This window comes from Protopterus annectens, chromosome 7.part0, assembly GCF_019279795.1.
Source record: "Protopterus annectens isolate FY-2018-M chromosome 7.part0, PAN1.0, whole genome shotgun sequence".
NCBI lineage: Eukaryota > Metazoa > Chordata > Ceratodontiformes > Protopteridae > Protopterus > Protopterus annectens.
Window position 1 is genome coordinate 1,056,825,759 of NC_056739.1, and position 16,371 is coordinate 1,056,842,129.

Sequence of the window (16,371 nt, forward strand, 5' to 3'; positions counted from 1 at the left end):
GCAGAATTTATGTTTGTTATTATTGATAAGATTTTGGGTGATAGGAGAAATAAGGCAGGTTGGCATAATATATTAAATCAAAAAGAAAACAGCTGGATTATCAAACATGGTAGCTTATTTCCACCAGGTCTTAATGCACATTGTTAATCAGCCTATCATGATGGGAATTGGGTGGCACATATCTTTCTCTCTGGCATGTTCTGTTTAATTCTCAGACAAAATGCAGGTCCCTAGGCCCTGTATTTCTGGTACTCTTTGACTTACGAATATGCAAGAGATTCATAAGTGTGGGGTTTGTGGATCCCTTGTAAGCCAGGCATAGGCCACCCACCAAAATTCTATAGGAGACTGAGTAGAGGGAAAGGGTCTTAAAGTCAATCTGCATAAGGTAGGTTTGTTACACCCTGTATTCTCTTTGTAAGGAACGTCTGAGGTTGCTCTAGTTGCTGCATATGCCTGGTCAGGTACATACCAAAGGGAGCATTGTGCCCTATAATTGGTCTGATAAGGGCAGAGTACAGTGGAATAATTACCTATTTGGTACTAGATCCCATGCTCTTACTTATAAACTGCACAACATAAAAGGATTTCCCCACCACTGTGTCCACATGGTGGTCAAAGGTAAGGTTACTGTCTATGTGCATACCCAGATCCTTGACCACTGGGTCAACTCTTAGGAGTCTATTATCAGCATGGTAATTAGCAAGGATGGTTGAATTCCCAAAAGGTACAATTATGCATTTCGTACCACTGAGTTTAAGACCATGGCTTTGGCACCATTTACTAGTCAGAGATAGACCTTCTTGAAGAATATCATCTACAGTCCTGACATTAACCATCTTTGCAACAGATGTAATTAGACTTTACATTTAACTTGGATGGAAAGTGATCGGCAAAGTGATAGAGTGTTACGATTTGTAAGAGAGACAAACATGGACTACTGGACAAATAGTCAGAGATGCCTGCACTTTTTCATAGAAGATTCAGCAATATTTTTGTAACTGGATGTATACTGGTCCTTTTGAATAAAACTGGAATGAAACAGCTCAGCTATATTGTTGGCAAAGCAGCAAATTAATCTCCCAACTATACTTCAAAGTAGGCTGACTAACAGAACAAAGCTTACAGTAGTCATTACTCTTTTTCTTCACCAGTATGGTGAGATGCTTGCTTACAGTCAGATCTTCTGGATTAATAGGCTGTAAAAGGAGACCACAATTTTCAGTTGTAAATAATACTTTTATGCATCACTTTAGGATCTTAAATAGAACTAAAATAACTTTAGAATGTTAAAGAAAACATTAAAATAAAAATGTTTAAAAAATTCTACCTAATGTTGATGAAGGCAGAACTTGCTGGTGCTGTTTTCATTAATATAAGGGATGTCTGTAGGTGAGTACTGAAATTCTGGTTTATTTAATTGTATTATTCAACGGAAAAGTTCATCATAGTACATAACAATAATATGGAAGCTATTGGTTATAAAGTGAAACAAGGAGAATAGGACAGAATGACATGTAAAGATGCAGTTTAAGGTAAAATTGCAGGTAGTGCATGGATGAAATACCAATGAGTCACTGAAGGTCATTCTTATGGCATATTAATGTTTGTCAGGACGATAACATAAAGGAGTTACTGGAAAAAAGTGAGTTTGGTAAAGACTATATAACACTGAATATACACGTTTGCTAAAAAGGGTGATATAAATCTGGCATAATCTTCAGAACTCTGGATTAAATGGTCAAAATTCTGATTTCATTCCTGTATTAATAATATGGATTTGAAAAAACTACACATAACATGTAGTATAACACAACAGGTTTTAAATTGTACTTTCCATATCCTTCATGATCTTTAAGACCTATCTGAAATGCCACCAGAACAGATAACTAGAACCAAGAAAAAATAAAATCACAAAGAGGCAATGCAGAACAGAAGATTAGTCAAGTAGAAGATAAAAAAAAACAGAAGCTGAAATTATGGAACATTTGTGAAGTGAAGGATCCAGTGTTGAGTCTAACACAGGTCATATTACAGCATGATGGAACAACTAGTCCCCAAAGTGAGGTGAAACAAGAGGAGCAAGGGACATCTAAAGAAGAAACATGGACATGGGAAAGAAAAAGAGATTTAATATGGAGCAATATTTATGCAAAGGAGAAAGCAAAACTAATCAATGGAAAAAGAGCAGAACCAAAGATACGGAAAAATTTACAATACAAAAAATAAGAAAACAAAGAGGAAAAGCAGAAAAGAGGATTAGTGATGGAGAAGTTAAAGAAATAGAAACTGAGGTTATGAATTACCTGCAAAGTGAAGGATTTAGTGTAGAAAATTTAACTCAGACAACAACAAAACAGGATAGAGCAATGGACAACCAAAATAAGGAAAAAACAGTGGAGCAGGAAGCATCTAATCACTTGACATTTGAAGATACTGTGGAGCCTCCCAGGAAACCAGTACAAATGTTCAGTTTGAACTACACAACAAGGGAAAGAACATAAAACTGTGGCAACTCTGACACAATGTTGTGGAGTGATAGGCCAGAGATAAAACTGAAGAGAACGTGGCACAGGTAGAAGCTCTGGAACTTTCTATAGAATGTCCACAGGAAATGGCGAACAAAGAATGTGCTCTCAGTTTAGAAGAAAATGATCTAAGAGAAGAGTTGCTTGATTTAAGATTAAAAGATTCAAAGATTTAAGATTCAAAGAAACTTTATTGTCATTTAGGAAACACAAGTGCTACCTAAATGAAACTTGTCAGCTGTTCTACAGGAGAAAACAAATACAAGAAGACAGACATGATAGGTATTAAAGAATAAACAATAACTATAGTACAAAACTAAATACCTAAGTAGCTGTTGCACATGATTGTACACTATTTATTACATTGGACAACACTAACTACTAGATAATTAACACATGAAAAGAAAAGTACACTACACACAGAGGTGAGATTTGGAGATATTGCACATAAGGAAGTGACTTGAATTGCACTTGAATGAGAATATATTCATTTTAGTATCCAATAAATAAACAGAATTACTGTATGAAAAAAAGAAAAAGAATGAGAACAAAACAATCTGTTATAGTTTTAATACATCCAGACTTATGTCTGCATGAATGAGTCTTATTGCAGTTGGATAAAAACTGTTCATGAATCTGGAGGTCCTGCAGTGGATACTCCATCACCTTCTACCAGATGCAAGTTTAGTGAACCAACCATTCGCTGGATGAGAAGTGTCACTCAGTATTGTGCAGGACCTCTTTTTACATCTCAGTTCAAAGAGCCCCTGTAAGGTAGGAAGACTAGTGCCCACCATCTTAGAGCTCCTGTAAGGTAGGAAGACTAGTGCCCACCATCTTTTCTGCTGTTATTATTATTCTTTGCAGCTTCTTCCTTTCAGCCATTGTGCTGTTACAGAACCTTACAGTGCAGTTGCTGGTGATAATGCTCTCAATGACTCCTCTGTAGAAGGTATTTAGAGGATTCATAGAGAGCTTCAATTTTCTAAGCCTTCTTAGGAAGTGTAGTCGCTGGTGGGATTTGGATAGACATATTAAGGTCAATGAAAGAAGTAGACTGCAGTAGGTCAATAAAACCCAAAAAGTTAGAAGTTTGATAAAATAAATGAACACAGTAATTAGGACTGTCCTTAGAGATTCATGTAATATAAGAGTAGTAAATAGGATACATTACTGTACAGCCAAATTAATAACAGAGAAAGTCCTGCCACAAGAACACACGGTAGTAAGGGAAAGGATGGGGAGAAATAGAATGCCATCATGATAGTATCGAATAGAGAAAACTATAAAGCAATTAAGACAAGAAGTGTCACTGTTAGAAGAGTATAGACAAGGGAACAGATCAACAAAAATACTCAGAAAGATAGATGTGATAAAAGCAATGCACGGTATTATAATGGATCAGGATTTATCATGTACTGTCACAAATAATAAACTAAAAATATCAGCACAGTTAGAAAAACTTAGAAGATTCACAGATAAATATAAAGGAAACTTACATGATAAGCAATTTATTGATGACCCAGAAAAGTTTTATAGAGAATTGGGAAACAAGATAAAAGGAATTGAAAGACTACCAAAAAAAAGAAGAAATAGATACATTTTGGAGAAACATTTATGAAACTCCTGTGGAACATAACAAAGACACTAAATGGATAGAAGAAGTAAATGAAAGAATAAGATGTTCAAATTTACAGGATATGAAACGGGATGAAACGGGATGAAGTAATGGCCAGAGAGATTGAAACAAAGTTAAGAAAAGCTCCTAATTGGAAAACCCCAGTTCCAGATGCAGTATTGAACTTCTGGCTAAAAGTACTAACATCTTTGGTTGAAGATTTAGCCATTAGTAAGAACTATTTATATGCACACCCTGAACAGACATCAGCCTGGCTAACAACAGGAAAAACAATGTTCCTACTTAAGAGTGAACTTGCAAGCTACCCATAGAACCCAAAGAACTATAGACCAATAACTTGCCTTCCGACGACTTACAAACTACACACTGGAACTGATGCTGACAGAGTTTATAGTCATTTAGAATAAAACTCAATTATGGCAATAGAATAAAAGGGTAATAGAAGAAAGTCATATGAAACAAAGGATAACTTTTTGTTAAATAAAGTCATAGTGAACAACTGTAAAAAAGGGAAGAATTTAAGTATGGCATGGATAGACTACAAAAAAAAAAAAACATATCGACAGTGCAGTGGTAGCACTGTCACCTCACAGCAAGAGGTTCTCTGGTTCGATTCTTGGCTGGAGTGCCTTCTGTGGGAGTCTGTATATCCTCCCTGAGTTCGTGTGGGTTTCCTCCAGGTGCTCCGGTTTCCTCCCGCATTACAAAGACATGCATCTGGAGCATTTCCACCCCACACGGCCTCCACTGGAAATTGGTTTTGTTCTAAGTCGGACTTTTCCGGTAAACAAATGTTAAAAAAAAAATTGACAATATCCCACATTCATGGATGAAAGAGTGCTTAGAATGTGTAAGTTACACCCTGCGCTGATAAACTACATCACAGTGACGCTGAAACAGTGGCAAACCACCTTGCAGTTAAGCTACGATAAAGGACAAATTATACTTCAGGGATAAAAATCTACAGGGGGATGTTCCAGGGTGACTCTCTATCACTGCTGCACCTTTGCCTTGCCTTTAAACCATTAAACTATCTGCTTAACTGATTAGGTCATGGCTATAATTTGGCTCCCAGAAAGCAACAAAGTGTAAAGATATCTCAGCTTCTCTTTGTTGATAATTTAATTTAAAACTGTATAGCTCATCAGATGAGGAACTGAAAGCACAACTGCAATTAGTCAAAACTTTTTTCAGATGATATAAGAATGTCATTTGGTCTTGATAAATGTGTAAAAGCAACCTTTAAAGCAGGAAAGCTGTGGCACCAAGAAAACATCAGTTTGGGACACAAATGTGATATAAAAGAACTTGAGCAAGAGGGAGTGCATAAATATTTGGGAACTGATGAAATATCAACAATAAAACATGAACAACAGCAAATAAAATTCAGTAAGGAATATTTTGGAAGATTTAGATTAATCCTGAAAACAGTGTTGACATCCAAGAACAAAGTTCAAGCTATAAGCCAATTTGCTATTCCTATCCTAACTTATAGTTTTGGAGTGATTGCCTGGCCCCATTCATGAATTCAAACCAAAAGATGAAAGGTTAATATTGGAGGCCCAAGACAGTTGGTTTAAAAAGTCCATTGAACATGTGGGAGAAACAGACAAATGGAGGATTTGTAAAACAGAACTGGAAACAGTTGCACACCTTGTTGCTAGCTGTGACATACTAATAGCAGAAGGACTGTATACTGAAAGCAATAATAATGTGGCGAGACTGTTGCACTGAGGATTAGGCAAACATTATAATACTTGAAGTAGGTGAAAAACACTGGAAACATAAGTCACAAAGCATCATAGAAAATTATGGTCGACATTACATGGGATCACCCATTAGCAACAGTTCAAAAGACAGATGCGAGAAAAACAGACATAACAGTCCATGAAAAGAAGAAAAAAGTAGCATTGATCACTACACCCTGTGACTACAGCATCTTGCATACAGAGACACAAAGTCATAAAATATCAGTATTTGCAGGCAGAAATGAGAGCAATGTGGAAGAAAGATACCCAGACAGTTCCAACAGTAGTAGGAGCAATGGGTCTTATTAAAAAGAATCTACAATCATATTTAGATAAGTTACTGATACATGTAATACTGTACGAACTGCAGAAGGAGTCATTACTGGGCATGTTGGAGGTGCTGTGAAGAGCACTTCTGGCTAACATCAAAGATTGAAACAATACTAATTTCATGAACTTTAATTATACTTTGATTTAAGAATGGGGTCCACTTCCTGTCATGGTATTAGAAACCCAAAAAACTTAGAGAAACTAAAAGGTGAGAAACCACAGTGTAATCCTTCATATGAAGGATAGCACCTTAGGACAGCAACATGCAGGTTTGGAATGTTAGTAATGAAATATAATTCCAAAAATGCCTGTGATGACACTGTAACATACACAAAGAGGGACTTGACTATGACAGAGATGCCCCAGATTCAGATAGCAGCTTGGACATGTATGTTCAGCATTTGGTATATAAAACAACACAGATGAATCTGTAAGACCACAATCCCCTAAGTTATGCTTAATCTGATCTTCATTTACAGATTTGAAAGTGAAATAAGTGAAGGAGGTGTTGCTGTACTATATTCCTCACAGATGGATCCAGCATTTGGAATTCCAGAAATATCCAACCTGTGCTGCAGTAAAAAATGTTTCTTGGTGGAAGACAAAACAGAGCAACATCAGTCAATGACACAATGATACATGCAACAGTTAGGGATCCCTGGTGGTCTAGTAGTTAGGGTTTGGTGCTCCCACTGCTACGGCCTGGGTTTGATTCCCAGTCAGGGAATTTCAATGGATTTTAAGGGGGTTTGAAATACTGGCTAAGGTGTCTACCTTGCAGACACAAGGTACAGCATTTAATTCTTGCCTTTGGGAAGCATGGCTAAGCTTAAAAAGCCACCCTGAGATCAGTAGCCTAATTATCTATTACATGCAGCACAGAGTTTTTGGGCACTTAATTGATATTTGCGTTGCAGTCAAAACCTTCACTAGGGAGAAACATGGGCCATTTGCTTCATTTCTGATCTCCAGTATGAAAAAGTTACAACACATTACCTTTAAATGTGCTCACAGTTATTGTAAGCTTAGCCCGTTACAATGGGGACAGTGGTGTCGGATTCCTCATAAGTCTTGTAGCATACAACAAACTGGTTAAGACACCACAAATACAGGGAACAGTATTCAAGAGGTGCACCCTGTGATTTCTGTCCCAGGAATGTTAGACGAATGGGATGTAACAGTCTTTTATACAGGTAAAGGTAGAAGAGTGCACGTACTATAGATGCTTAGCAACATCTCTGTGACTTTTTGGACTTAGTAAGTGGCCTGCTCTGCTCAGCTGTTTGGTGAATGCAGTGCCTTATGGTCTGTGTGCCTGTAGTTCCTGAGTCACACCATTATAATCACCTAGCAGAACTGCAGCATGATCTGAATAATTCCTACAAATATACATCCAGCACATCATGTCATCATGTGCTATGTGTGTTGCACTTCACTGAAAACGTAAATGGATACAAGAACTAAAAAAAGTCATTAACACCTCCCACCAAAAAATATATATATACATAATGCGTGTAAAACTAGTCATAGTTTTATTTTTCACTTTTCATAGCAACAAAGTTGTAAAAAATATATATGATGTGCGAGTATACATATATCCATCCATCCTTTTCCTAAACCACTTGCTGTGATGAGGGTTGCAGTGATAGCAAGCTGAGAAGAGTAATGTGGACTTCAATATCCCAAAAATAGTCTCTAGGTCATCCTGAAGGACACTTAGGCATCCATAGTAGGGAAAATGAGAGATATAATCTCTCCAGTCTGTTCTGGGTCTGCTCTGGAGTCTTTTACCAGGCAATAGTGGCAGGAGATGTTCACATCACATCAAGTGATGCCTCTCATAGCAGAAAAACAGTGGTTCTACTGTGAGACCCTCAGAGATTGCTAAGCCCTTCACTTTATCATGAATTTTAAGTCTAATACCCTGCACAAAATCTGACTTTCACCATTTGTGCACGTGTGTTCTTCCATTGTTAACTAAGGTATGTATTTGTATTGTAAATGGGTGGTGTTACGAAGACCATTCTTGTGTTTTGTTTGTGTTTTTTGTATTAGTGTGTGACAGGCAGTCCTTTAAGGGGAATTCAAAACATCACTGGCAATAAAGAAAAGATGTCGGTGAGAGATGTGTAAAAAGTAGGGATTGCAAAGCCCTGAGCAGAAGTCAAAGAAGAAACTATGGAGTTTGGAAGTGTTAAGAAAACTTGGAGGTCCAGAGCATTGGCTTTGGCCAAAACATATTTTTCCATGATATGCACACCAGAGGAAAGACCTCTTGCCTTTTTATGTGGAAGACAGCCAGAACCAGGGACTTTATGGTAACTTTGCATTCCACACCTGAGTCGTAAGGTAATTTTTTTCTGAATAGCCAAACCAACGTCTGTCTTGTTTTGTAAAATAAAACTGTTTTCAGAGCAAAGATTTTCATGTCAGGTACTTTAATCTTTCACTCTGTACACACAGATGTAAACAAATAACTTTAAATATAATAAAACTAAAGTATTTCACGAACTAAAACAAGAGTCTAAATTCATGACAAGGTGTTATTGAAGGTTTTTTTGTAAATGTTTTATATCACATGTAGCCAATGCTGTTACAGCTTGGTGTTATCATATTTAAGCAAGGGAAAAATAGCATTGTGGGGGTGCAGCACCCCTACAAAAATGCCTGGCATGCACCATACTGAGTGGGACCATGCCTTCTCAACCTTGTAACACAAGGAATCTGAACAAAGCCAAAAATAGTGGGGGACAAAAACCCTAAAACAGGGACAGATTTTAAGTGTTGTTACAAATATAGAAAGTTGCTAGAATTTTAGCGTTTAGGTTTTGTGTTAGCATGCATTTTCTGAAGGACATGAAGTCTGAAACTCAAATGTCTGTCATTGATTTGGCAGAAAACTACAGATTGTATGATGAATAGACCAAAAATATTAGGCAAAAATCTGGACAGTTGAGAGGTATGAGTGGGATACTGTAAATAAGTGTGCTTTTCAGTGAGCCGGAATCCATGAATCATGTATCACTCACAGCTGCAGGTGTGGAAGTGTTTCTGTACTTTTGCGGTATATCAAAGCCTTTACTTGAATGTTTTGCCATTATACTTGGCCGTGCACTATAAGTGAAAACAGACTGATTCATCTAAGAGGCCACAAATTGGATCATCATAATGCAGGGAAGTCCCTGACTGCCAAGCATAGGAGACTCAAAGTAACACATTTTAAGTCCATTATGCCTGTAAGAGATATATAGTTAAACAGTGTCAGTACCATGCCTGCAAAAATAATGCATTTTAATTTTTGCAGTTAATCTAGCAAATTAACCACATTTGTTTTTTTTTTTTTTTGCTTAAATTACATTCACTTCAAATAAATAGCCACAACATTTTGAGCATGGCTAATGCCTTAGAATACAGTTTATTTTCAGCTTGGAAATCTTTGGATTATTTTACGTTTATATTGCTGCCTATAGGGAAAGATCATGTTAACAGTGAGTCCTTCCAGAAAGAAAACATACAGTCTCATAAACACCATTATAATCCAAAAGTCACTCTGTACTCATGCTTAATAAACTGGGAACATCAGGTGCTAGAACATACCTTGCACACTCGTGCCACACGGGAGTATATCACCTTTCCTCCACTGCCATCTACTTCTTGGGCCCTTTCAGTGAAAAACAGATACACTTTATCATCTTCCTCATTCTCACTCTGTGTGATGGCCTGAACCTTTATAAATTTAGGATCTGTACAAGAAAAAATTAAACAGTGGTTGAATACCCTTTTTTAAACAGCTTTCCAAAATACATTGCAACCAAATGGTCAAGAATATATATATATATATATATATATATATATATGTGTGTATATACACACATGTGCAGGCATAACAACATGGCAAAGTATACAGCCTAGTGTCAGTGCTATGAATGTAAGAACCATCAGAAGAGCTATGCTGTTTTACAATAAGCAGATCAGAATAAATCTCATTCAATTAAATCAGGATTCTACATTAATGATTTCACCACTAATTTTAAAAAAGTCATTTTCAGTAAGCAGATATCACTGTGATTGTCTGATGTCATAATGTAGTTATAACTGTTAGTAAACTGCCAATACCAACTTGTCAGAAGTTTTAGTAACTATAACTAAATTCTTTGAAAAAAATGTGTTGGTCTGGCTGCTAATACTGGCTGTACTTCCAGTCTGCAACTGGGCCAAGTACTTTTGGCACATGCAACAAGATAGTTTTGCAATGCAGAGAAGAATAAATGCAGAGAATGCCAAGGCAGATCAAAATTTATAATGCTCTAGAGAGGATGTGAATTGTCCAGAATATGTAAGGAATGACGGTCGTGTCACCCCAAACCATGCTGAAATAACCACATGTGAGGTGTTATAGGGGCACAAAGATTTTGGTGAGGAACATGCAGGTCTGAAATGCTGTGGGGAAGCATGGTGATGTGCCAGCACATGGCCCAACATGAAACAGTATTCTAAAGTGCATAAAGCAAAACAGATGGATTCCTGACATGGCATATGCAGAAGAAAAACATTCTTTTCCACTACTTCATTAATTCTGCATGCCCTGCTTATGTTGTCTATATGAGATAATCAGTGTGTTTTTATGGGGGGTTCTGCTGTACAGTCTTGGGCAGTAAACAAATACTGTCATGAAGACTTGTTAACATTTGGAATGTCATAAGTAATCCTCTATAGACAGAATTATTCACTATGCTTTCAGTTTTAGGGCCAGTTTTGATTTTCATAAGTTCATAGGAGATTACTAGGCTAATGGCTTAAGAGCCCTTACAAGCCTAGCCAATACAACCAGATTTTACCCGATATATTGTCCTTAGGGGCAAGAGGATAGCATAGACTTGTGCCTATAGCTTGGATATTGTACAGACTGCACCTTCCCCTAAGGGACATAGGCACCATTCCAGGTGTAAATTGGTGATTCCCCATCCATTGATCCAAACTGCATTTGAAGAGGGACAGGGAAGGGCTCTACTTATCATAAATAGGAAGTTTGTTCCAAAGAAGGGATAATCACTGAGAAACATTACTTGTCTCTCCAGTATGTTGTATTTGAGCTGCAGTCCAGGTTTAGATTCCTAGATCGAGTAACCCTCATGCTGTTTGTCTTGTGGATGTGTAGCAGCTCCATCAAGGCTGGATTTCAGTGCCTTGTAGATTAGGCATATGTCACCCCTTAATAGTCGATAAGAGACAGACTAAAGGGATAGGGCTTTTAGTCTATCCACATAGGACATGTTGTTAACACTGTATTTTCTTTGTGAGGAACCTCTGGGGTTGCTTCAGCTGTTGTAAGTGCCCAGTCAAGTGCATGCCAAATTGTGCATTGTACTTGATTATTGGTCAAATGAGGGCTGAGCACAGTCAGACCATAACTTTCTTGGATCCAGATGCCATATCTCTACTAATAAGCTGTGCCACATGAAAGAACTACTATGGACACATGGCAGTCAAAGTTCAGGCTATCTATCTGTGTACTTAGATCACCTCTGAGTCTACTCTTAAGGGTGAGCTATTAAAGTTGTAATTTGCGGGAATATTTGACTTCTCAAGGGTATAATAATGCATTTTTTTCACATTTAGTTTTAGGCTCTGGCTCTGGAAGTAATCATTTGTCAGATTTACACCCTTCTGAAGGATGTCTACATTGCTGGGAGATTCAATGATTGCTCCCAGCTTGCAGTCATTAGCAAACTTTGTTTTCCAGAGGCCTTTCACTTTAACATTGACTACACAGAAGCATATACTGAACAGCAGTGGTCTCAACACTGAGCCCTGTGGCATACCACTAGTAACTGGCCTCTTGCTGAATTTGGATTCATCCACTTTAACAACATGTCCTGTCCATTAGCCAGTTGGCTAACCATCTGGTGATGTTTGGCTTTATGCCCAGTTTTGTGAGTTTATTATCTTCTGACACAAGAGTGCAGACTTTGACCCTTATAATGTAAAATGTCTGGTTTGCAGCCCAAGTGTTATGGAGCCACAAAAATAGATGCCTAAAAGCACTGAAAACAGTGTAGCAGTAACATTATGATACTGGCTGAATATGAAGCATAGAGCAGCGTTGTTCAATCTGTATTATCAAAGCATTCTAAATCTATGTATTACCACAGTATTTTGTAATTATTCATTCCTGCTACATGACAAGAAATATTAATGACATTCCACAATCTTGTAACTCTAACACATCTTAAACTTAAGAATTGGCTTTACATTTTAAAATGTTCACATGCATAAGCAAAAATTTTGGATCATATGCCAATCTTCATATGGTTAAAGCATGTCATTAGAAGTGATGCATTACCGCAGTCTGTGTGTATAACCTGATGACATTTCAAAATCAGCGTTCTACAACTTTCTAAAAATAGCACACAATATTTTCATTTTATAGACATGACTACAAGTGAACCTGGACTCCAACATTGCAACTGCAAAGTACAGTTGTGTACCTACCATAAATGTAGATGTTCGAGTGTATTCACTGTTGCAGTCATTACTCTTGGGTTATCCTGCTGGCAGGCTACCCTCAGTCGGCCAGAATTCCAAAGTCTAGGTCCAGCGTCGGTTGCTATTGCCTCTTCCCTGACGTCAGTGCGCCAGGGGTATAAAAGATGCAGCCGACGCCATTTTCCTCAGTTTTTCTTGCCCCAGATGTCAGGTGCCCCCAAATTGGTAGGCTGAAAAATATGCCAATAAAAATGCATGCACAAAAATAACATTTCCTTCATCAACAAGCAAATACATCAAATAGGTTGTATAGGATAGAGAAGTGCAGATAAGCCCCAGCAAAGTAAAGGGGGATGGTGGGTGGGTAACCTGGACTGCAACAGTGAATACACTCCAACATCTACATTTATGGTAGGTACACAAGTGTACTATGTTCTTCGTGTTTCACTGTTGCAGTCATTACTCTTGGGTTGAATCCCAAAGCTGCGGAAGGGTGGCTGGGCTAAATAGGGTTAGGAGAGGCTATGAGGCCCTGCAGAACTGCAGTGGCAAAGCCTGCTCTGGACTTAGATTAAAGAGGTAAGTGGTAGTGCTTTGTAAAAGTGTGCACTGAACTCCAAGTTGCAGCCTCTAAGATATCTTTGGTTGGTACTCCTCTGAGGAAGGCTGCTGAAGTGGCTGCTGCTCTGGTGGAATGATGCCTAATGCCCTTAGGCACTGATTTGCCATGTTGAAAATAGCAGAAACGGATGCAATAGCCTATCCATTTAGAAATAGTCTGTTTTCAGATAGCCTTTCCTTGTGATCCTGTAGCATATGACACTAAAAGTTGCTCAGTCTTTCTGAAAGCTTTAGTTCTGTCCAAGTAGAAGCATAACTGCCTGTGTATGTCCAAAGAATGCAGAATTTTCTCACCCTTGTTCTGTGGATTTGGATAAAAGGTAGGCAAGTGAATGGTTTGGTTGAGGGCCACACTGGACACCACCTTAGGCATAAATGTAGGGTTTGTCCTCAGAGAAACCCTGTCTGGATGAAAGATGATGAAAGGTTCCACAGCCATGACAGCGTGTAGCTCCGAGACTCATCTTGCAGAGATTATTGCTAGGAGTAGAGCTGTTTTCCAGGATAAGAATTTTATATCTGCTGTTGATACTGACTCGAAAGGAGGCAGTGTAAGTTTTTCCAAAACATAATTGAGGTCCCAGGCCAGAATTGGTGCTCTCCTTGGAGGCCTAATGTTTTTGGCCCCTCTGAGGTACTGCCTTATTAAAGGATGAGAAAAGATAGGTGGTTCCGTATTGTAATGGGCTGAAATGATAGAGGCATGAATCTTAATTGATGAGAAAGAAAGGCCTTTGTTCAGCATCTCAGTTAGGTATTGTAAAATCTGAGGGATATTTGGTACACACATGTCAATGCCTTGTTCCTGGTTCCAAGCACAGAATCTCTTCCATTTTTCTGCATAAGATTTTCTGGTACTGGGCCTCCTGGCCTCCAAGATAACATCCATAACAGCTTTTGAAAGAGGAGTGTTCTGAATGGCTACATTATCCGCCATGCTGCTAGATTTGAGGTCCTGAGTTGGCTGTGCAGGATCTGATTGTTTTGTTGGGTCAGCAAGTGAGAAGTTTGAGGCAATATCCATGCTGGACCTTGAAACAAGCTCTTTAGGATTGGGTACCAGTGCTGGCATCGCCAGTCTGGTGCCATCAGTATCATTTTTGGCTTCTCTTGTCTGACCTTTAGGAGTACCCTGGGAAGGAGAGGCAGTGGAGGAAAGGCATATACTGTTAGGTTTTTCCAGCTGAAGGATAGGGCGTCCACTTTCCATGCTTGCTTGTGATAAATCCTTGTGCAAAATCTCTGCAATTGGCAGTTGTGAGGGGAGGCAAATAGATCTATGTCTGGGCATCCCCATTTCTTTGTTATCATGCTAAATACTTGTGGATCCAGTTTCCATTCGTGGGGATCCATGAGGTGTCTGCTTAGTTCGTCTGCCAGAGTATTTGTTTTTCCTGGCAGGAATTGTGCTTGCAGGTGAACTTGAAAAGCCAATGCTGTGTCCCATAAGGTCATTGCTTGTCTGCAGAGGGGGTAGGAATGTGTACCTCCCTGCTTGTTTATGTACCACATGACCGTAGTATTGTCTGTCTTTATCAGTAGCTGTCCTGGATGAAGCATGTCCTTGAAAGCTGTCAGGGCATTTTGAACAGCTAGCATCTCTTTTTGATTGATGTGAAGATGTGTCTGGTTTGCAGGCCATGTGCCCTGAATACATTTTCCTGCCATATGGGCCCCCCAGGCATAATCTGATGCATCCTTTGTCAGTGTCTGTCTGGCTGTGGGTAAACTGAATGGCAGACCCTTGTTGTGGTGACAGGCTTCTGCCCACCATCGAAGTTCCTGTTGCAGGCAGGGAATGAGTGTAATTACTGTCTCCTGGTTGTGGCAATGCTGAGTCCAAACACTTTTTTAGATACCATTGAAGTTTCCTCATATGCAGTCTGGCATATGGAATTAGTAGAATGCAGGATGCCATGAAACCCAAGGCCTGCAGGATTTTCCTTGCAGATAAGTGGGTTTTTGTTGCCAATTTCTTGAAGTAAGAAGTCAGTTGCTTTTGTTTGTCTGGCGTGAGATAAGCCATCTTGGCAGTTGTATTTAAGTTTGCACCCAGGAATATTATCTCTTGAGAGGGCACTAGTTTTGATTTCTTTTCATTTACTGTGTACCCTAGGCCAATTAGTAATCTTTTTACAAACGCCAGATGCTTTAGAAGAATGTCTTTGTTCTCTGCTTGAATTAGGCAATCATCCAAGTAGGGATATATTTGAATTCCTCTTTGTCTGCAAAATGCAATTACTGGTGCCAGGCATTTTGTGAAGACCCTGGGTGCAGTAGATAAGCCAAAGGGCAGTGCAGAGAATTAGTAATGCATTGAGCCAGCTATGAATCTGAGGTATCTTCTACAAAATTGTCTGATTGGGACATGCAGGTATGCCTCTTTTAGGTTCAAAGTTACTAGCCAAGCCCTCTTGCCCAGCATGGGCAGTAGCTGCTGCAGAGTCAACATCTTGAATTTTGGAACTTCCAGAAACATATTTAGTATAGACAGGTCCAGTACTGGTCTCCAGGTTTTGTTCTTTCTGGGTACTAGAAAATGTCTGGAGTAAAATCCTTGCCCCTGCTCTTGTTGTGGTACTTGCTGAATGGCCCTCATGTCCATGAGGGCTGTAATTTGTTTTTGTGCCTCTGCCCATTGATTGTGTGGCAGGTCTGGCATACCTTTTGACCTTGGTCGAGTGTGAAAATGGAACCTGTAGCCTTGGGACACTATGTTCAGGACCCATTTGTCTTGGGTAACCATTTTCAAATTTGATGAAAAAAGTGCTAGTTTCCCCCCCTAAGGGGACTGCCAAAAGAAAAGTGCTTGGATCTGGCAGAGGAAAGTCATTGGGACTGTTTCCTGTAAGGCTGTGATTTGTCTTCTCCGCTTTTGGAGGTAGGAGCACCCCATTGTTTAGGCCTGTATGAGCCTTGGGGCTGAGATCTGCCTCTGGGACGCCTGTATCTCCCTCTTTGCGGTCTGTCTGGCACTGGAAAGGACCAATTTTTAGAAGGCCAGTTCCTGCTAAACCCG

General features: G+C 39.0%; 1 protein-coding gene across 1 annotated transcript in view; it reads right to left on the bottom strand.

Moving 5' to 3' along the window:
* LOC122806852 (semaphorin-3A-like) overlaps positions 1 to 16,371 on the bottom strand; it is a 1,149,356-nt gene that overhangs the window by 312,899 nt on the left and 820,086 nt on the right. The window contains exon 7 of the mRNA XM_044077612.1: positions 9,843 to 9,988. Within this exon, the coding sequence (XP_043933547.1) occupies positions 9,843 to 9,988 (146 nt within the window). The remainder of the gene's footprint in view (positions 1 to 9,842; positions 9,989 to 16,371) is intronic.